This window comes from Rhinoderma darwinii, chromosome 8 (genome assembly GCF_050947455.1).
Source record: "Rhinoderma darwinii isolate aRhiDar2 chromosome 8, aRhiDar2.hap1, whole genome shotgun sequence".
NCBI lineage: Eukaryota > Metazoa > Chordata > Amphibia > Anura > Rhinodermatidae > Rhinoderma > Rhinoderma darwinii.
This window is the reverse complement of record NC_134694.1, coordinates 32,143,541-32,166,142: the sequence shown is the minus strand read 5'-3', so window position 1 is coordinate 32,166,142 and position 22,602 is coordinate 32,143,541. Positions and strand designations below refer to the sequence as shown.

Below are 22,602 nucleotides of genomic sequence, written 5' to 3'. Positions count from 1 at the left end.
CATTGGCTGTATGTTTGGGGTCGATGTCCTGCTGCAGAATAAATTTAAAGCCAATCCGATGCCTCCCTGATGGTATTGTATGATGGATAAGTATCTACCGGTATTTCTCAGCATTGAGGACACCATTAATCCTGACCAAATCCATTTGCTGAAGTGCAGTCCCAAACTTGCAAGAAACCTCCACCATGCTTCACTGCTGCCTGCAGACACTCATTATTGTGCCGCTCTCCAGCACTTCAGCAAACAAACTGCCTTCTGTTACAGACAAATATTTCAAATTTGACTCATTAGTCCAGAGCACCTGCTGCCATTTTTCTGCACCCCAGTTCCTATGTTTTCATCCATAGTTGAGTTGCTTGACTTTGTTTCCTCATCGAAGGTATGGCTTTTTAACTGCAATTCTACCATGAAAACCACTTCTGACCAGACTTATCCAAACAGTTGATGGGTCCCACTAGTTTCTACTAGTTTTGAGATGATGAAACTGCTGGACATCTACTGATTGCGATGGGAAGTAAGCATGATGTGTCTTTGATTTGCTGCACTAAGTTTCTACAGTCCTCCATGCTGCCTGTTTCTTTGTGCTTGAATAACACATCTTAAAACCACAGTCTGCTATGAAATCTTTGCCTGGGAGAGACCTTTCTGATGCAGTATACTGTAACTACCTTGTGTCTTGCCATGGTGGACCTGTGACATAAAACTGTCTTCCACAACCTCACCTTTGTAGCAGAGTTTGACTGTTCCTCTTTTAAGCCTCCTACACAGCTATTTCTGTTACAATTAATGATTGTGTTTGAACCTACATAAGAAAATGATGAACATTATCACCTGTTTGGTATAATTGGTTATTTATACACCTTGATGGTGTTTTGAAGGCAAAGGGTGGTCACACATAATATGGATTTGCTTTAGGCTGGGTTCACACAACCTATTTTCAGACGTAAACGAGGCGTATTATGCCTCATTTTACGTCTGAAAATAGGGCTACAATACGTTGGCAAACATCTGCCCATTCATCTGAATGGGTTTGCCGACGTACTGTGCAGACAACCTGTCATTTACGCGTCGTCGTTTGACAGCTGTCAAACGACGACGCGTAAAAATACAGCCTCGGCAAAAGAAGTGCAGGACACTTCTTTCAGACGTAATTTGAGCCGTTCTTCATTGAACTCAATGAACCACAGCTCAAAATTTACGGCTGTCAGAGAAGCCTCGCAAAATGCAAGGAGGAGCATTTACGTCTGAAACGAGGCAGCTGTTTTCTCCTGAAAACAGTCTGTCTTTTCAGACGTAAAAGCCTGCTACCGTGTGCACATACCCTTAGATTTATCTTCTGTTCATTCACTGTGTATTTTGTTAATTCTTGTTTTTCAGCATTTTTCCACAATAGTCTAAAACTTTTGCACAGTACTGTATGTTTTGTTTAACTGTCATCAGCATAATGTATCTTTAGTACTGTTGAATAATGTTTATGTTATAACACAGCATATCTAACAAAGTTTTTTTAAATATATATAAAAAAATATTAAAACTCCTTTTCCAATTTTCCCCCAAGCACAATGTAAAAAAAAATAACATAACTGCTATCGCCGTGTCCATAGAAGTTTAACAGTATTTAACCAGCCCGGTTGACATCGTAAAAAAGATAGTAATAATTTAAAGCGCCAGAATTGTTGTTTTTTGGCCACTTCATCTCCTACAGAAAAATGGAATAAAAAGTGATCAAAAGACCTTATGTACCATAAAATGGTACCAAAAGAAACGACAGCTTGCCCCGCAAAAAATTTATGGCTCTCAGAATATGGCGGCCAAACACAAATTTTATTTTTAACAATCGTTTTTTTCTTGTAAAAGTAGTAAAACATAAAAGAAACTAAAAAAATTTGTATTGCCGTAATCATATTGACCCACAGAATAAAATTTAATTTTTTTACCGTAGAAACAAACCCCCCAAAAAAATGAAGAAATCTGTTTTTCTTCCACTCCACCCAACAAAGATTTTTTTTCTAGTTTCCCAGTACATTTCATGGTACAGTAAATGGTGCCGTGTAAATTTACAACTTCTTCTGCAAAACACAAGCCCTCATACGGTTAAGTAATTTCGTCCATTTGCCCTAATAGGGTATATGGACAGGGGTTGTTGTCCAATGACAACCTCTCTTAATGTAGGTTGCATATATTACTACTGATTCTTGATGTTTGTTCTTTTTTAGATTGGCAAATAAACAGGACCGAGACTCTGCACTTCTCCCTAGTGAAATAATTGAGTTGTTGTCATTAGAAAAACTGGTAAATGAAAATAAGACGCTCTGCAGAATTGTAAGTTCTAAGCATATTATTACACAAGTTATATAATTAGTGATGCTAAGAAATTTAAATATTAATCTAAGATACATCTAGTTTCTTATTAAATGTTGGCCTGTGGCTAGCATAGGTAGCATTTGTCAGCTAAGAAATGACCCTCCACACTTTGAAATCATTTGTTTTTTTAAAAAAATCAAACAATTGTGCATGTGTGCAACTTCCTAAATACATTTTTATGAAAAAAATATTTTAACTTTTTGAGATACAGCTACTCTGTATCCTGTATGCAGAGCAGCTGTATCCTGGGCTAAGACCTGAATCTGTCAGGTTTGCGGGACTAACGGGTTCAGTGAAAGCAGTACCTGCGTGTCCACATGTAATCGATCACATCTAAGTTAAGATTTTAAATGTGAACGATGGCAGCTCGATCCTGCGTGGACACTGAAGTGCTGACCTGACGGATACAGGATTCAGTGCAAGATACAGCTGCTCTGTATACATTATACAAAGCGGCTGCATCTCAGGAAGTAAAATTTATTTTTAATAAAATATATTTAGAAAGTTGCCCCAATCACACTGATAAACATTTTTAGTAAGAAAAAAACCCAGATTTCAAACTTGTACATAGCCTTTAACATTATATAGTTTTTAAGCGAGCTCAGGATAAGGAAAATAACCCCCCTGCCATTAAAGTCCTAGTCACTGTAGGGCACATTGCATTGCAGTTAACTTTTTGTGGTGTTCTCTTATAACAAAGTTTGTTACTGTTATGGCGTGAAGGGAACAAGTGAGCCCTAATCTACCCACCGCCCTGTCCCTGCCTACTTGCAACGACCCGTCCTAGGCGACGGGGTACAACTTGGCGGCGGTCCCTACGCTGACTAAGTGCAAGGGGATACAAACAGGGAACAAGCAAGGGAAGGGGCAGTAGCCCACGGAACACCGTGAGGAAACGGAGTGGTGAACGAGCCAGTCAGGATCAGGATGTAATGGAGTATACAAACGCAGAGCACGGAGCAGGAAGCAAGCCGGGGGCATAGCGAAGCAGGATAAGCGGGAACTGAAGCAAGGCAGAAGCACGGCAGAAGCAGGCTGGAGCAAGGCAGCAGTGGGGCCAGGAAACCAAGAAGAATCACAAGCAATGAGGAAGAGAAAACGGCAGGTATAAATGGACAGGGGGCGGAGCTAACTCCGACTGACCAGGCCGCGATAGGCTCTCCCACTCCTGAGCCTGCCACCCTGATTGGTGGGAGCCGGTGTCAGTCTAAGAGGTCTGGCCTCAGGTGTCGACTGATTAATCCTGGGAGTATCCACAGACGTAGTGCCTGGCAGATCCTTTACAGTTACATACACGATTAATTCAACAGAGCTGTCTCTAACCAAGCTTAGGCTTCTTTCACATCTGCGTCGGGTTTCCATTCGTACGGAAACCAAGCGGAAACCATAGCTTTTCGTTATCATTACCATAGTTTTTCATTTATCTCCGTTCTACACTATGGATTCCATAAAAAGAAAAACGGAAACCTTACTGAACAAAGACAAATGGAAACCGTTAGCAACGGAAGCGTTACCATTGAAATTGATGGTAATGCTAACAAAAAGCTATGGTTTCTGTATGGTTTCCGTTCGTGGGTTCCCCTGATGGAAAGGTCTGATGGAACCCATGAACAGAACCCCGACATAGATGTGAACGAATCCTTAGTCATGTATAATTAACTGCAACGTTTTTATAGGGAAAACCTGTTAATAAACACCATCTAGAGACATAGCATGTAATCCCTGGAGTACACGTACCATAGGTTGGCAAACTAGGTATTAGACGATATTTGTTAGGGATCTGCCAGGTACTTCATCTAGGTATACTCCTGGGATTAATCAGTCCACACCTGAGGCCAGACCTGTTCGACTGACACCATCTCCCACCAACCAGGGTGGCAGGCTCAGGAGTGGGAGAGCCTATCGCGGCCTGGTCTGTCGGAGTTAGCTCCGCCCCCTGTCCTTTATTACCTGCCCTGTTCTCTCCTTCAGTGCTTGTAATTCTTTTGGATTCCTGGCCCCACTGCTGCTTGCTCCAGCCTGCTTCTGCCGTGCTTCTGCCTTGCTGCAGTTCTGCTTGACCTGCTTTGCTTTGCCCCTGGCTTGCTTCTGTCTCCGTGCCCGCTCGGGTGTACTCACTTCGTCCTGGTCCTGACTGTTCGTTCGCCGCTCAGTTTCCTCGTGGCGTTCCGTGGCTACTGCCCCTTCCCCTGCGTGTTCCCTGTTAGTTTTCCTGTGCACTTAGACAGCGTAGGGACCGCCACCCAGTTGTACCTCGTCGCCTAGGGCGGGTCGTTGCAAGTAGGCAGGGACAGGGCGGTGGGTAGATTAGGGCTCACTTTCCCTTCACCTCCTTCCTGCCATTACATAATTACAAGCCCTTACCTAGTCTACCATTTCTCCTACGCTGACGCTATCATGGACCCCCTTGAGACCCTGACCCAGCAGATGCAGGGCCTCTCCCTACAGGTCCAGGCCCTGGCCCAAAGGGTCAATCAGGGTGACGCTGCTTTAGTAGTACCCCTCACCTCACCTCTAGAACCCGACCTCAAGTTACCTGACCGGTTTTCAGGGGACCGTAAGACGTTTCTCTCCTTCCGGGAGAGTTGCAGACTGTATTTCCGCCTAAAGCCCCACTCCTCAGGTTCCGAGAACCAGCGGGTGGGTATCATCATATCCCGACTCCAGGAAGGGCCCCAAGAGTGGGCCTTCTCCTTGGCTCCTGACGCCCCTGAACTTTCCTCTGTTGATCGTTTTTTCTCTGCCCTCGGACTCATTTACGACGAGACTGACAGGACTGCTTTAGCCGAGAGTCAGCTGGTGACCTTACGTCAGGGTAGGAGACCGGTTGAGGAATACTGTTCTGATTTTAGGAAGTGGTGCGTAGCTTCTCAGTGGAACGATCCGGCCCTAAGGTGCCAGTTTAGGTTAGGATTATCTGACGCCCTGAAGGATCTGCTGGTTAGCTACCCCTCGTCTGACTCCCTTGACCAGGTTATGGCCCTAGCAGTACGACTTGACCGACGTCTCAGGGAACGTCAGCTAGAACGCTTCAGTGTGCTCCCCTCTGACTTTTCTGCGATCCCCCCCCGAGGTCCCGTCTCCTCGCCCCTCCACGGAGGACTCGGAGGTACCTATGCAACTCGGGGCCTCCATGTCCCCTCGACAACGTAGGGAGTTTCGCAGAATGAATGGTCTCTGCTTCTACTGTGGGGACGACAAGCATCTACTGAACACCTGTCCCAGGCGCAAGAATAAGAAGCCGGAAAACTTCCGCGCCTAAGTGATCATCGGGGAGGTCACTTGGGCGCACAGGTATTTCCCGTTAATGTGAAACGCAATAAAATTTTGCTTCCCTTTCAGGTCTCGTTTGCTGGCCGGTCTGCCACGGGCAGTGCTTTCGTGGATTCTGGCTCATCTGCTAATATCATGTCTGTGGAATTTGCTATGTCTCTAAAGATGCCTTGTATTGATTTACCTTATCCTATCCCTGTAGTAGGAATCGACTCAACTCCCCTTGCTAATGGTTATTTTACTCAGCATACTCCTGTTTTTGAACTCCTGGTTGGCTCCATGCATTTGGAGCAGTGCTCTGTACTGGTGATGCAGGGATTATCGTCTGATCTGGTTTTAGGCCTTCCCTGGTTGCAGTTGCATAATCCCACGTTTGATTGGAATACTGGGGATCTCACCAAATGGGGTAATGAATGTCTTATGTCATGTCTTTCTGTTAACTCTATTTCTCCCCGGGAGGAGGTAAACACGCTTCCTGAGTTTGTTCAGGACTTCGCCGATGTGTTTTCCAAGGAGGCCTCCGAGGTGTTGCCCCCCCATAGAGATTACGATTGCGCTATCGATTTGGTGCCTGGTGCCAAGCTTCCTAAGGGTAGGATATTTAATCTCTCTTGTCCTGAACGTGAAGCTATGAGGGAGTATATCCAAGAATGCCTGGCCAAGGGTTTCATTCGCCCCTCGACTTCTCCTGTAGGTGCTGGCTTCTTCTTCGTGGGGAAGAAGGATGGTGGTCTTAGGCCGTGCATTGATTATCGTAACCTGAATAAGGTCACCGTAAGGAACCAGTACCCACTTCCTTTGATTCCGGATCTTTTTAATCAGGTTCAGGGAGCCCAATGGTTTTCTAAGTTCGATCTACGGGGGGCATATAACCTTATCCGCATCAAAGAGGGGGATGAGTGGAAAACTGCGTTCAACACACCCGAGGGTCATTTCGAATACCTGGTCATGCCCTTTGGGTTGTGTAATGCCCCTGCTGTCTTCCAGAATTTTATTAATGAAATCCTGAGAGAGTACCTGGGTAATTTTCTTGTTGTGTACCTTGATGACATACTGGTGTTTTCCAAGGACTGGTCCTCCCACGTGGAGCATGTCAGGAAGGTGCTCCAGGTCCTTCGGGAGAATAATCTGTTTGCTAAGACTGAAAAATGTGTCTTTGGGGTACAGGAGATACCATTTTTAGGGCAAATCCTCACTCCTCATGAATTCCGCATGGACCCTGCCAAGGTTCAAGCTGTGGCGGAATGGGTCCAACCTGCCTCCCTTAAGGCGTTACAGTGTTTTTTAGGGTTCGCCAACTATTACAGGAGATTTATTGCCAACTTCTCGGTCGTCGCTAAGCCTCTTACGGACCTTACCCGCAAGGGTGCTGATGTCCTCCATTGGCCCCCTGAGGCCGTTCAGGCCTTTGAGACTCTCAAGAAGTGCTTTATCTCGGCCCCCGTGCTGATTCAGCCCAACCAAGAGGAGCCATTTATTGTGGAGGTTGACGCTTCCGAGGTGGGAGTGGGGGCCGTCTTGTCCCAGGGTACCAGCTCCCTCACCCATCTCCGCCCCTGTGCTTACTTCTCTAGGAAGTTTTCGCCCACGGAGAGTAACTATGATATTGGCAACCGCGAACTTCTAGCCATTAAATGGGCTTTTGAGGAGTGGCGGCACTTCCTGGAGGGGGCCAGACACCAGGTAACGGTCCTTACGGATCACAAGAATCTGGTTTTCCTAGAATCGGCCCGGAGGCTTAATCCTAGACAAGCTCGGTGGGCACTATTCTTTACCAGATTTAATTTCTTGGTTACCTATAGGGCTGGGTCCAAGAATATTAAGGCTGATGCTCTGTCACGTAGTTTCATGGCCAATCCTCCTTCCGAGAAGGATCCTGCTTGTATTTTACCCCCTGGTATAATCGTCTCTGCCACGGATTCTGATTTAGCTTCTGATATCGCGGCTGATCAGGGTGCAGCTCCCGGGAACGTCCCTGGGGACAAACTGTTTGTTCCCCTGCAATACCGGCTGAGGGTACTCAGGGAAAACCATGACTCCGCTCTATCTGGTCATCCTGGCATCTTGGGCACCAAACACCTCATTACCAGAAACTATTGGTGGCCTGGGTTGCCTAAAGATGTTAGGGCTTACGTCGCCGCTTGTGAGGTTTGCGCTAGGTCCAAAACCCCTAGGTCCCGACCTGCGGGCCTACTACGTTCCTTGCCCATTCCCCAGAGACCTTGGACCCATATCTCCATGGATTTTATCACCGATTTGCCTCCATCTCAGGGCAAGTCGGTGGTGTGGGTGGTAGTCGACCGCTTCAGCAAGATGTGCCACTTTGTGCCCCTTAAGAAGCTACCTAACGCCAAGACGTTAGCTTCTTTGTTTGTGAAACACATCCTGCGTCTCCATGGGGCCCCAGTCAATATCGTTTCTGACAGAGGGGTACAATTTGTTTCCTTATTTTGGAGAGCTTTTTGTAAAAAGTTGGAGATTGATCTGTCCTTCTCCTCCGCCTTCCATCCCGAAACTAATGGCCAAACGGAAAGGACCAACCAATCCCTGGAACAATATTTAAGGTGTTTCATCTCTGACTGTCAATTCGATTGGGTCTCATTCCTTCCCCTTGCTGAATTTTCCCTGAATAACCGGGTCAGTAACTCGTCAGGGGTCTCCCCGTTTTTCTGTAATTTCGGGTTTAACCCAAGGTTCTCCTCCGTCTCCCCTGGTTGTTCCAATAATCCTGAGGTAGAGGATGTTCATCGGGAACTGTGCACTGTCTGGGCCCAGGTTCAGAAGAACCTAGAGGCGTCCCAGAGCGCACAAAAGATTCAGGCGTATAGTAGACGTTCTGCTAACCCCCGGTTTGTCGTCGGGGATTTGGTCTTGTTGTCGTCCAGGAACTTGCGCCTTAAGGTCCCGTCCAGGAAGTTTGCTCCCCGATTTATTGGACCTTATAAGATCATTGAAGTCCTCAACCCTGTATCCTTCCGTCTGGAGCTCCCCCCATCCTTTCGCATACATGACGTCTTCCATGCCTCCCTCCTTAAACGCTGCTCCCCGTCCTGGTCCCCCTCGAGGATACCTCCTGTTCCCGTTCTCACCCCTGAGGGGGTGGAATTCGAGGTGGCCAAGATTATGGACAGTAGGATGGTCCAGGGCTCCCTCCAGTACCTGGTCCATTGGAGAGGATACGGGCCGGAGGAGAGGACTTGGGTACCTGCCCGGGATGTTCACGCTGGGGTATTGATCAGGAGGTTCCACCTTCTCTTCCCCACTAAACCGGGTCCCCTTAGTAAGGGTCCGGTGGCCCCTCATAAAAGGGGGAGTACTGTTAGGGATCTGCCAGGTACTTCATCTAGGTATACTCCTGGGATTAATCAGTCCACACCTGAGGCCAGACCTGTTCGACTGACACCATCTCCCACCAACCAGGGTGGCAGGCTCAGGAGTGGGAGAGCCTATCGCGGCCTGGTCTGTCGGAGTTAGCTCCGCCCCCTGTCCTTTATTACCTGCCCTGTTCTCTCCTTCAGTGCTTGTAATTCTTTTGGATTCCTGGCCCCACTGCTGCTTGCTCCAGCCTGCTTCTGCCGTGCTTCTGCCTTGCTGCAGTTCTGCTTGACCTGCTTTGCTTTGCCCCTGGCTTGCTTCTGTCTCCGTGCCCGCTCGGGTGTACTCACTTCGTCCTGGTCCTGACTGTTCGTTCGCCGCTCCGTTTCCTCGTGGCGTTCCGTGGCTACTGCCCCTTCCCCTGCGTGTTCCCTGTTTGTTTTCCTGTGCACTTAGACAGCGTAGGGACCGCCGCCCAGTTGTACCTCGTCGCCTAGGGCGGGTCGTTGCAAGTAGGCAGGGACAGGGCGGTGGGTAGATTAGGGCTCACTTTCCCTTCACCTCCTTCCTGCCATTACAATATTGAATTATTTTTTTTTTTTAATATTACTATAACTGAATATCATAAATACAAAGTGTTTGCCAATATTTTTGTCCACGTTTTAATTATGTAGGAGCCGTGTTCAGCAAGCACAGACTTTCATTCCAGCTATGACCGGGCTATTCTAAAAGGTCTGCGTTGGGTCTTAGAATCTGTGGCCATCAGCTATTCAACACTCAGTGCACGTATATTACAAGACAGTGCAGAGCAGAAAGAAAGTATTCACCACAGAACATCTGTGAGGCAACAAAATCACAGGTAATATATATATATAAAACAATTGTTACATAGTTTCAACTAGAGGCTGTATAACAAGGCTACACAATACTTGACAAAGAGAAAACTGTCTTCATATACCAAATTCTACCTGTTGAGTTACAAGCATTTATTTTATTTCCAATTTATATCTACTATCTACTATTTTACCTTTGGCAGCTGTTAAGTAACGTTAATTGAGGTCACAGCCAAGTACGGGATGCTGTACAGAGGGACATGTGTGATCACTCAGCATGGTGCTTAAAGGGAATGTGTCGCTAGAATTTTTTTTTTATTTTTTATTAGTTTAACAGTTAGTATATACATGATTAGACATTGTCTTATTTTTTTTAATTTTTTCACAAGTCAGGAAATATTATAAATTAGATTCTAATTTATAACATTTCCCTGTGCTGGTCACTAGAGGGAGCAATTCCCAAAATTTCAGCATTGGCATGTGGTAAAGCAACCACATTGCTTTATGCTGCAAAATTGGTGTAGACACACATGCTCTAGTGAGCTCACAGAATCCCCCCTCCCTTATCCTGGCTAGTGCCAGGAGAAAGGAGGGGATTGAATGTTCAAACCTACTACACTGTGTGCCGCCATTTTTTGAGCGAATGCACAGTGTAGTAGGCTTACATACAGTGGTAATCACACAGTAAAACACGAACAAACACAGACATAACTTACCTGCTCCTGCCGCTACCGCTGTCGCCGCTCCCTTCGCTCCGTCCGGTCACTCCGCTCCTAGTACTTGCTTCTAATCACATGTCCGGAAGCCGCGACCGGAAGTAGTATTCTTTTATACACCGTTCCCACACAGATGGCGTACACCATAGTGAATGGAACGGCTCCCGTTCGCATTCTCTATGGGGATGTATGTGCCGTATTCCATCTCTGTATGTGTCGTTAATCGACACATACAGAGATGGAAAAAAAAAATGGCTGTCCCCATAGTGAAGTAAAAGTTAGAAAAAATTAAAAAGTAAAACACAAACACACAAATAAATAAAATTTATTTTAATAACACACTAAAATCCAATTTCTATTAAAAAAATTTTTTTCGCGACACCCGTCCTTTAATTCAGAGTTGTATTAAAGGGTAATTCTCCCCTACAAGCATAGGTCCATACCAGGCCTGACTCCACGTTTATGCCCCTTATTCCCCAACTTTATCCACCCAATATATTATACACCAATAATGTTGCCAATGACGTTTTTGTCATAGTTCTTGTTGCATTTGTCTTTTTTTGTTCTTTGTTTTGATAAAAATGACATAAATATATGTTTCTGTTATTCCTAAAAAACACAAAAAAAAATGCCACGTAAAAGGAGAGAGGCAACTGTATGTAGCAAAGTTTGGAATTTGACCCTTTACTGACTAAAAATGCGGGTGCTGTACTTGTGTCACGATTGGTGCGTGGACCCACTGGGCCGTACCGCCGTAGCGGGATAGCAGCTGGCCAACAGGATACCAAATCAAAGTCTATAGTTCGGATAAGGGTACCTGTGGTAACTTCAGACAGTAGCGGTGGTAGGCTCGGATGGGACCTTGGCAGCAGGCAGACACCAGGCGCGGTGTAACACAAAAGGCGTAGTATACAGCACAACACGACTTCAACTCTTTACGGCACAGGAACAAGGTAGCACGGGATACAGGGTACAGGTAGCAGGAACGGAAACACTGGGAACTGGAAAACACTAAGGGACCATTTGCAAAGACTAACACTGGTAACACAACAAAGCTTAGGCAATGAAGAAAGGGGCAGGGCCCTTCTTATAGTCCAGGGTGATCATGGGAGCAATCAGTCAATCTAAAATCTGGTCCATTAAAGCTAGGAATGAGCTCGAGCACGCACACTAGTGGTCATTGCAGGACAGGACGGCCACATGTGCTGGCATCTCGGGGAAGGAAGACGTCTGCAGGATAATAGGAGTCTGTGGTCTGCGACCGTGGACGTTACAGTATCCCCCCTCTTACGCCCCCTCTTCTTGGGGCCAGAACGAGAGAGGAACTTCTTAATGAGAGAAAGAGCCTTGACGTTCTCCTCTGGCTCCCAGGACCTCTCTTCTGGACCAAACCCCTTCCAATCCACCCAGTAAAAGGCTTTTCCTCCTATCCTCTTGAAGTCCAAGATCTCCTTGACCTCGAATACATCAGCGAACCACTGGGAGCAACTGCAGGGCTAAGAGTCTTAGAGTAGCGGTACAGGACCACAGGATTCAGAAGAGACACGTGAAAGGAGTTGGGGATTCTGAGGGTAGTGGGCAGCCGAAGCTTATAAGAGACCAGGTTAATCTGCTGGAGGATCTCAAAGGGTCCGAGGAACCTGGGAGCGAATTTGCACGACGGCACCCTCAGCTGAATATTCCTTGAGGACAGCCAGACCTTGGTACCCGGAAGAAACTGGGGAGGTTCTCTTCTCCTTGTGTCTGCCTTTCGCTTCATGCGGTCGACCGCCAGCAAAATAGAGGATTTGGTTTGCTGCCAGATCTGTAGGAAGTCCCTGAATGCAGAGTCAGCTGCAGGCACCTGGGACGTAGCAGACACAGGGAGAGGAATTTGTGGATGTTGGCCGTAGACAATAAAGAACGGTTTAGAAGCAGTGGACTCACTTGTATGGTTGTTATAGGAGAACTCCGCTAGATAGTTCTGCATGATTTCATTGATCCTCTCGACTTGGCCATTGGACTGGGGATGGTAGGCTAAGGAGAAGTCCAACTTTAAATCAAGGAGTTTGCAGAGGGCTCTCCAAAATTTCGAGGTGAACTGAAGCCCCCGATCCGATCCGATATGCAGAGGTAAGCCATGCAGACGAAGGATGTGTTGGATGAAGAGGTTAGCCAGTGGAGAAGCAGAAGGTAGACCAGTAAGCGGAACGAAATGACCTAACTTCAAGAATCGGTCCACCACCACCCAGACCGCACTGCATCCAGCAGAGGGAGGCAGGTCCGTGACAAAGTCTATAGCTATATGCTGCCAGGGAGCAATGGGCACAGGCAGCGGCTAGAGCAGGCCAGCAGGCTTGGAATGAGCAGTCTTGTTAGCCGCGCACACCGTGCAGGACGAGACAAAGTCCATGCTGTCTTTGAGCAGCATGGGCCAACAGAAATGATGGCCAATCAGGTCTTGGGTCTTACGTGCATTCGCGTGACCTGCCAGTCTGGAGCTGTGTCCCCAGCGAAGGATTCTCCCTTTGTCTGCCAAGCACACAAAAGTCCTCCCCGGAGGGATGTCTCTTACTTGCAGAGGGTTGACAGAGATAATGAAGGACGGAAAAATGATATTTTGTGGAGACTCTATGGTGTCCTCTCTCTCGAACGACCTGGACAAGGCATCGGCCCTCACATTCTTGTCGGCAGGGCGGTAGTGGAGCTCAAACTGGAACCAAGCAAAGAACACCGACCACTTGGCTTGATGGGGGTTTACTCGTTGGGCCATCTGGAAATAGGTGACGTTCTTGAGGTCAGTAAATATCAGGATGGGATGAACTGATGTCTCCACTCCTCCAGGGCCAATTTGATGGCCAGTAACTCCCGATCCCCAATCAAGTAGTTGCGCTCTGCGGAAGAGAAAAGTTTATAGTAATAGCCACATACCACTGCCTTGCCCTTGGGACCTCGCTGGAACAGAAGTGCACCAGCACCAACATAGGAGGCGTCCACCTCCAACGAAAACTGCTGAGATACATCAGGATGACAGAGGGTAGAGGCTGACGTGAAGGCACTCTTCAGGCTAATAAATGCGGATTCCGCTTTTGGAGTCCACACTTTAGGCGTTTATGCCTTTTTTGGTGAGGGTAGAGATAGGAGCTGTCAGTGAGGAGAAGTTTTGGATGAACTGCTGGTAGAAAATGGCGAATCACAGGAAACGCTGTATGGACCTTAAGCCTTGAGGATGTGGCCTTTCCAGGACGGCCTTTACCTTCTCAGGATCCAACTAGAGGCCTTGATCCGAGATGATGTACCCCAGGAAGGTTAGAGCATTTCTCTCAAATAACGCACTTCCCCAGCTTGGCATACAGGCGATTCTCCCTTAATCGCAGCCAAACTTGACAGACATGTCTCTGATGAGTCGTCGGGTCTGGAGAAATAATTAAGATGTCATCGAGATAGACCACAACACTGACATAGAGGAGGTCACGGAAGATGTCATTAACATACTTTTGAAAGACCGCGGCAGCAATACACAGACCGAAGGGCTTCACCAGGTATTCATAGTGCCCGTCTCGGGTTTTAAATGCTGTCTTCCATTCGTCACCCCGGGGAATCCGGATTACATTGTAAGCACCATGCAGGTTGAGCTTAGAAACAAATCTTGGCTCCTTGAATGCGGTGAAAAAGTTCTGAAATCAGTGGCAACGGATATCTATTTTTGACTGTGATCTGGTTGAGACCCCGGTAATCGATGCAGGGTCGAAGAGATCCGTACTTCTTTTTGACGAAGAATAACCCGACCCCGAACGGGGAGGAGGATTTTCATATGAAGCCCCTCTCCAAATTCTCCTTGATATAGGTGGACATAGACTGAGTCTCTGGCAATGAGAGAGGGTATACCCTTCCACGGGGAAGTGATGCATCAGGAACCAGTTCAATAGGGCAGTCATACACCCGGTGTGGCGGCAGCGTCTCCGCCTCCTTCTTGCTGAAAACATCCGCAAACTGAGAATAGTAAGAAGGCAATCCTGCCAATGACTGAGACGGGGAGGCTGGGCCTGATGGATCTGCCCCAGGCAGCGCCTGAGGCCCTTGGAACCCCACTGGAGAACCTCTCCGGAATTCCAGTCCAGAAATGGGGCATGTAGTCGGAGCCGGGGCAGGCCCAGCAGCACAGGGCCATAGCGCCGTAGTGGGATAGCAGCTGGCCAACAGGATACCAAGTCAAAGTCTATAGTTCAGATAAGGGTACCTGTGGTAACTTCAGACAGTAGCGGTGATAGGCTTGGATGGGACCTTGGTAGCAGGCAGACACCTGGCGCGGTATAACACGGAAGGCGTAATATACAGCACAACACGACTCCAACTCTTTACGGCACAGGAACAAGGTAGCACGGGATACAGGATACAGGTAGCAGGGACGGGAACACTGTTAACTGGAAAACACTAAGGGACCATTTGCAAAGACTACAAACACATGTATGAAAAGACCCTAGGTAGTTGGTGGGCGCAATATATTGACTAACACTTAATTGCCAGCAGGCAAGAAATGCCCTATTTCCCAACTACCATTAAACTAAATTGGTAAAAGTTTGATTTCTTTATTAGGCTATATATAGCAAACAGACAGACCACACATATAGAGTTAAAATTATCAATGCCTGACACTAGTCAGAGAACATAGGTGATTGCTACAAAGTGCATAATCCAGACTGAGTACGAGGGCTGCAGGGTATAGCAGCCAATTCAAGGAATTATCCAGTAGTGTATCTAGCGACCATGCATGAAATAAAAATTTGAAAAGCCTCCCCGACATGTTTCGCTACTGCTGTAGCGTCCTCAGGAGTTATCAGGGCTAATGACGGCGCGCCGAAAAAAATCCTCCCTATTGTACGGACTTCCGATGATGTGCGTGGGAGGTGTGTCACTACGGCTAACACGGTTAACACAACAAAGCTCAGGCAATGAAGGAAGGGGCAGGGCCCTTCTTATAGTCCAGGGTGGCAATCAGTCAATCTAAAACATGTGTGTGCTCAACAGTGTCATCACAATTTTTTTTTTCATATGTTAAAGATGTTAGTGCTTTATTAAAAACGTTTATATTTATTTGTGTGTTTGTGTTTTACTTTTTCTTATTTTTACACTTTTTCTTCCCTATGGGGGCTGCCATTTTTTGTTCCATTTCTGTATGTGTCGATTAACGACACATATAGACATGGAATACGGCAGCCACAGTCCCATAGGGACTGCGAACGGCTCCCGTCCCATCCACTTCTGTGTACGCCGTCTGTGTGGGAACTGCGCATGCGCCGCTCCCACACAGTCCAAGTTGAAATTGGCGCCGTCCGGCGCCATTTTCCTGTGGACCGGAAGTCGCGGCCGGACAGTAAGATTACTACTTCCGGTCGCGGCTTCCGGACTTGTGCACTTGGACCAGCGGCAGCAGACGGAGCGGACGGGCCGGAGGGAGCCGCGGCGGCAGGAGCAGGTAAGAGATTTCAATGTATGTTCGTGTTTGTGTACGTTTACTACTGTATGTAAACCTACTACACTGTGTGTTAGCTCAAAAAATGGCGACACACAGTGTAGGAGGTTAGACCGTTCAAACCCCTCGTTTATCCCGGCACTAGCCAGGATAAAGGAGGGGGGGGATGCTGAGAGCTCACTAGAGCGAGGGCTTTTTACCCAATTTTGCAGCATAAAGCAATGTGGTTGCTTTACCACATGCAATGCTGCAATTTTTGGAATAGCTCCATCTAGTGACCAGCAATGGGAAATATTATAAATTAGAATTAATTTATAATATTTCCTGACTCGTGAAAAAAATAAAAAAAATTTGAACAATGTTTAATCACCTACACACTAAATGTTTAATTAAAAAAAAACAAACATGTTTTTCTGGCAACACATTCCCTTTAAGGCCGGGAATGAGCTCGAGCGCGCACCCTAGTGGTCATTGCAGGACAGGACGGCCGCATGTGCTGGCATCTTTGGGGAGTAAGACGTCTGCAGGATGATAGGAGTCTGCGGTCTAGGACCGCGGACGTTACAACTTGTTCAGATAGCCAGAAGAATATTTTTGTTTTTGCCTTTCCACATTCCTGGCCTTTTCAGCCATTACTTTTGTATTCAACAAAAGCCGTATAAGGTTAAGTTTAATTTTTAGGCACCATTTTGGCATATACTTAAGTATTTAATTTATATGAACTTTTATTATGGGTGAATGCAGAAAAAAGCAATTACACCTTTTTATTTACACCATTTTCTGATCACCATAAATAATGTGTTCACTGTATTGTATAGGTTTTTACGGTTAGCAGGAAACCAAGTATGTCTATGTTATTTACAGTTTTGTTTATTTAATAAAGTGTAAATTGTTTTTGCTCAAATTTTTTGGAGCAAAAACGAAACCATCCGGTTCTTATTCATAGCTCCAAGAAACATGGCAGGTGGGGAGTTTGACTGGGGCGGTACACCTGTCAAACCATATCCTAAGGCAAGCTCAGGAAGGACAGAAATCTCCCGTGGAGCAGAAGTGCATCTGTACAATCTATATAGTGAACATGCTGCTCTGTTTAATACACAGGGTATCTATGTACAGATAATGTTGCGTATTATACTGTCATAGTATCATTTCTGTCGATCAGTATACAATTAAAAAGTTTGCAGTATGTTTTCATACAGTTACATTAGCAGAATATATCATCCCATCTTGACATGTGTGTATTAAAAAGAAGGTATTTCAATATATTGTCTGATGATGTGTACTTTTTTTTATCTCAGGTGTTTGCTTCTTTAGGTGCTCATATCAGCTGACAATCTAATTTATATGGGGGTCATCCTGCTCTCCCCCGATGGCAGATGGCAGGCAATAGAAGGATCGGGCATGTTAGATTTCTACATTCCTGATCCTTTGTTCCCTCGGGAGATAAGAGGTGTCTGGCAGTGGCTTATTCTCCTCTCCCCATTAAAATAAACATGTACACTGGGAGGAGCGTGCATGTTTATAGGGGACTCGGGAAACAAAACTTTTGACCTATAGTTATTTAATGTGTACGGCTACCTTTTGTCTTATCTATCTTTGTTGCTTATAATGTAACCTGTGTAAAGTATAAGTATTAGATAAGTAAAACAACAGAAATGCCTTAGAAAATAGGTTGTTGCTGCATATGACCTGAGATATAATTTACTTTTAATTTGTTTTACATTAATCTGTCGGGATGGGACATGCCTCATAGCAGCATCACAGAACTCGTGGAATACAAATCATTTCCAGGTGGCAAAAAAAAGCCTCTAAAACCTTTTCAAAACCTCTTGACACAGGTACTACCATATAATGATTATACATATACAGTAACATACTTGCATAAAGCCATTGTGTGTGATCAAAATGATAAATGTGGAGTGTGCAAAATATGATATCTGCATGGTACTAGCCAGGCTTAAATTTGTGGAAAGAAATATTGCACTTCTAATTGCTGAAAGCATATTATTTGGCTGTATATTCTTTCACGCTAACACATCTAATTTGTATCTCATTGTTATGTTTATTTTTATTGGAAGAACTCACAATTAAAAAAAATAATAATATTATTATACTGTATTCTATGTTCCAACCCAATTTACTGCCAAGGTGTCATACAAATGACGAGGCCAGACCATTATCAATTTGTTTTCTACTTTAAAAAGAAATAGAAACGATAAGTGTAGTTAGAGATTTTTTTTCACCCATTTGAGTTTTGCTGATTCACAAATCAATTTGTGATTTGGTGGCCATTAGGATAAATTGACGTTTGGCAAATTTTACAAAATAATAGGTGAATCAACTCTACTTTTGCATTTTATGGATTTACAAATGTGCAAATTGATAAATCACACAAAACATATATTTTCTAGAAGTAGATTCTTCACAACTCTTTATCGGTTACTACAGTTCTGCTTGTCCGCTATAGGCCCCCAAACCAGAGGCATAGCTAGGTTCTCCAGCATCCGGGGGAAGATTCAGTTTGGCTCCCCACCCCACACACACTCCACCTGTAGATAGTGCCACACACTCCCTCCTGTAAATAGCACTACAACCCCCTCCCCTGTACATAGTGCCATTGGAGCTCCCTAGCAGGGTTTCCAAACTTCACTTCAGAAATTTCTGGACAACTGAATTAAAAATCACGGACAGACCAAAATTTTTACGGACAAATTACAAAATCATTTCCTGTGCACTGTTCAGTGTGCTAGGAGTGACTCACCAATCACAGCTCGTAGCTTTCCCCCGCTAACTCAGGTGATGTTTTCACTGATTTAGAGTGCTTAATTGTATCTGCGCCTGGCCCAGTGCCCCCCACCTTGTCTCCCAGTTGTGCCCGGGGGACATGCACCGCCTGCCCCCCTAGCTACGCCCCTGCCCAAACACATAAAATGCTAACTCCAGGCAAAAGCTTGCAGATTTTGACCAGAATTATAGAGCTGTACATGCTGCCAAATTTTAATTTACCTGAACAGGTTCTGTAGATTTCCCAATATCTTGTGCTAGGCAGCATTTGAAGCTTCAGCTGGCCATGACCATGGATCAGCGCTGCCATGAGCTACTTGAAAGTCAGCATAGGAAATACTACAACTGTCAACTGCTGCACATGATGACAATATGATTATACTAATCAGAATAATTGTGAGCTTTGGGCTTTATAGTCAAACGCAAATTTTGTGATTTGTATGGTATATAACATAGTTGAAACCAAACTGAAGCTTATCAAGTCCAATTTAGGCCATGTTCACACGCTGAGGATTTGATCAGGAGTAGGTGCTGATTGTGCCCAACTGACAGGCCCTGGAAAAGATATGAGTGGAAGATGACATTTTTCATGTGCATTTGTGCTTCTTTTCATATTATTATTATTTTTTTTGCTGGTTGATGAATTGATTTTAAAATTGATGGGGTATTCTTAGAATAGGCCATCAATATTTGATCGGTGCAAGTTTAATTCTCCACACTCCTGGTGATCAGCTGTTTGAAGGGGCCCGCGACACTCGTACGAGCACTGCAGCCTCTTCATTGTTTACATAGACTTCATTTTTGCTTGTATGTGTACTCGCAGTTACTTTTGTAGTGGCTGTGCAAGGTATTGAGCGTTGTCCTGTTTAAGTGAATAGGGCAGTGTTGCAATAACTTGTACAGCCACTACGAATGTAACAGAGTGTGCATGTACGAGCGCCGCTGCCCCTTTAAACAGCTGATCAGCGGTAGTGCCAAGAGTCAGTCTCCCACCGATCTAATATTAATAGCATATCCTAAGGATATACCAACAATTTTTAAATCCCAAATAACCTCTTTAATTTCATAATCTAATGATCCATAAATCTGTTTTCATGTTCGGCTTATCCAAATATATCCCATCTTAATATTTAAGTAGAACTTTTATTTTGTCCATGAAAGAGCCTTTCACCTCCCCATACATGTGCAGCTGAGTGCAGCATGTAATGGGGAGGGCTGAACAAACCCTGGGGCACTTTACATTTTTTTTCTACCTCCCTTTGTTATTTAGATATCGGTGCCGTTATATTTGGCGCCTGATATTTAAATAACCCCCTGAACAGTCAACAGGGCGTGTACTGGCAAGGGGGCGTGTTACTATGGCTGTGACACTGTCCAATCAGATATGGACAGTGCCACAGCAGGAGAGAGAGTGTGCGATTGCAGTCTTTTCACCCGAACAGGCAAAGGGGCGTGCCAGTGCTATGGACAGAGCTGCAGAGAGGCATGCACGCTCTCCTCTCTTCAGCTCTTGCGAGAGATCAGTCTTGTATTGTTTGCCGAACTGGCAAGGGGGAGCGTCTCTGCTACGGACAGTGTAAGTGCTCGCCGGCTCCTACACTGTCCGTGCAATGACGGGGTAAGGAGACAGAGAGGTGAGCCCTAATCTACCCGCCACTCAGTCCCTGCCTACTTGCACGACCCGTCCTAGGAGATGGCGTACAACTGGGCGACGGTCCCTACGCTCAATGCGTGCATGAGAGACAAATGGACAAGGGGACACAGAAGCTACGGGAAATGGGGCAGTTGCCCATGGCAACACCGTGAGCAACAAGAGTAGTGAACGAGCCGAGTCAAACCAGGAGTGTACAAAGTACCAAACGCGAGAGTAGTCAGTAAAGCCAGGGTCAATTTGAAGCAGAGGTCAATAGTACTAGCAGGAACAGCAGAGCCAGGAAACCAGACAGAATCACAGGCAAGGAAGAGCAGGAAATGAAGGGATAAATAGACAGAGGGCTGGAGCTATCTCTGTCTGGCTAGGCTGTGATAGGTTCTCCCACTCCTCAGCCTACCAGCCTGAGTAGTAGCAGATGGAGTCACTCTATCAGCCCTATCTATCAGGAGCAGATGCAGACTGATTAATCACGAGCGTCGACACAGAAGCTGTGTCAGGCAGATCCTTTACAGCACTCCCCCTTTTATGAGGGACCACTGGACCCTTCCTAGGTGGACCTGGCTTATTGGGGAACCCAAGATGGAACCTCCTGAGCAATACCCCAGCATGAACATCCCGGGCGGGTACCGAAGTCCTCTCCTCAGGCCCGTATCCTCTCCAATGGACCAGGTACTGGAAGGAGCCCTGGACCATCCTGCTATCCACAATCTTGGCCACCTCGAATTCTACCCCTTCAGGGGTGAGAACAGGGACCAGAGGTTTCCTCGAGGTAGCCAAGGACGGGGAGCAGCGTTTCAGGAGGGAGGCATGAAACAAGTCGTGTATTTGAAAAGATGGGGGTAACTCCAGCCGGAAGGAGACAGGGTTAAGGACCTCAATGACCTTGTACGGCCCTATATACCGGGGAGCAAATTTTGGGGACGGAACTTTAAGATGCAAATTTTTTAAAGATAGCCACACCAGATCCCCGACCACAAACAAGGGGTTAGCCGAACGTCTTCTATCTGCCTGAGTCTTTTGTATGCTCTGGGATGCCTCTAGGTTCTTCTGAACCTGGGCCCAGACTGTGCACAGTTCCCGATGAACTACATATACCTCGGGATTGTTGGAACCACCAGGTGAAACGGAGGAGAACCGTGGATTAAACCCAAAATTACAGAAAAAGGGGGAGACCCCGACGAGTTACTGACCCAGTTATTAAGGGAAAATTCGGTGAGGGGAATGAAGGAGACCCAATCATATTGACAGTCGGAGATAAAACACCTTAAATATTGTTCTAGAGACTAATTAGTCCTCTCAGGTTGGCCATTAGTTTCAGGTTGGAAGGCCGAGGAGAAGCACAGATCAATCTCCAACTTTTTACAGAAAGTTCTTCAAAACAATGAAACAAATTGTACCCCTCTGTCAGAAACAATATTGACAGGAACCCCATGGAGACGCAGGATGTGTTTGACAAACAAGGTAGCTAACGTCCTGGCATTGGGTAGTTTCTTGAGGGGCACAAAGTGGCACATCTTACTAAAGCGGTCTACTACAACCCACACCACCGACTTGCCTTGAGATCGAGGCAGATCGGTGATAAAATCCATGGAGATATGGGGCCAAGGTCTCTGGGGAATGGGCAAAGTACATAGTAAGCCCGCTGGTCGGGACCTGGGAGTCTTGGACCTAGCACAAATTTCACAAGTGGCGATATAGGCCTTAACGTCTTTAGACAACCCAGGCCACCAATAGTTTCTAGCAATGAGGTGTTTGGTACCCAGGTGGCCAGATAGTGCAGAGTCATTATTTTCCCTGAGTACCCTTAGTCGGAATTGCAGGGGAACAAACAGCTTGTTCTCAGGAAGATTCCCGGGAGCTGAACCTTGATCAGCCGCGATTTCAGAGACTAAGTCAGAATCAACAGAGGATATGATTATACCTGGGGGCAAAACACAAGCAGGATCTTCCTCCGAAGGAGAGCTGGCCATGAAGCTATGCGACAGTGCATCAGCTTTAATATTTTTAGACCCAGCCCTATAGGTGACCACAAAGTTAAATCTAGTAAAAAACAACGCCCATCGAGCTTTTCTCGGGTTTACCCTCCGGGCAGATTCTAGGAAAACCAGATTCTTGTGGTCGGTAAGAACAGTTACCTGATGCCTAGCCACCTCCAAGAAGTGGCGCCACTCTTCAAATGCCCATTTAATGGCTAAGAGTTTGCGGTTGCGC

At 46.1% G+C, this 22,602-nt stretch overlaps 1 protein-coding gene across 2 annotated transcripts in view; it reads left to right on the top strand.

Moving 5' to 3' along the window:
• Window positions 1–22,602, top strand: part of ARL13A (ARF like GTPase 13A) — a 135,587-nt gene that overhangs the window by 86,413 nt on the left and 26,572 nt on the right. The window contains exons 5-7 of one of the 2 annotated variants that reach the window (XM_075835567.1): window positions 2,217–2,322; window positions 9,627–9,811; window positions 17,710–17,791. In XM_075835567.1, the coding sequence (XP_075691682.1) occupies window positions 2,217–2,322; window positions 9,627–9,811; window positions 17,710–17,791 (373 nt within the window). Of the gene's footprint in view, window positions 1–2,216; window positions 2,323–9,626; window positions 9,812–17,706; window positions 17,792–22,602 lie in introns of both variants that reach the window. The other variant, XM_075835565.1, reaches the window with a different exon arrangement.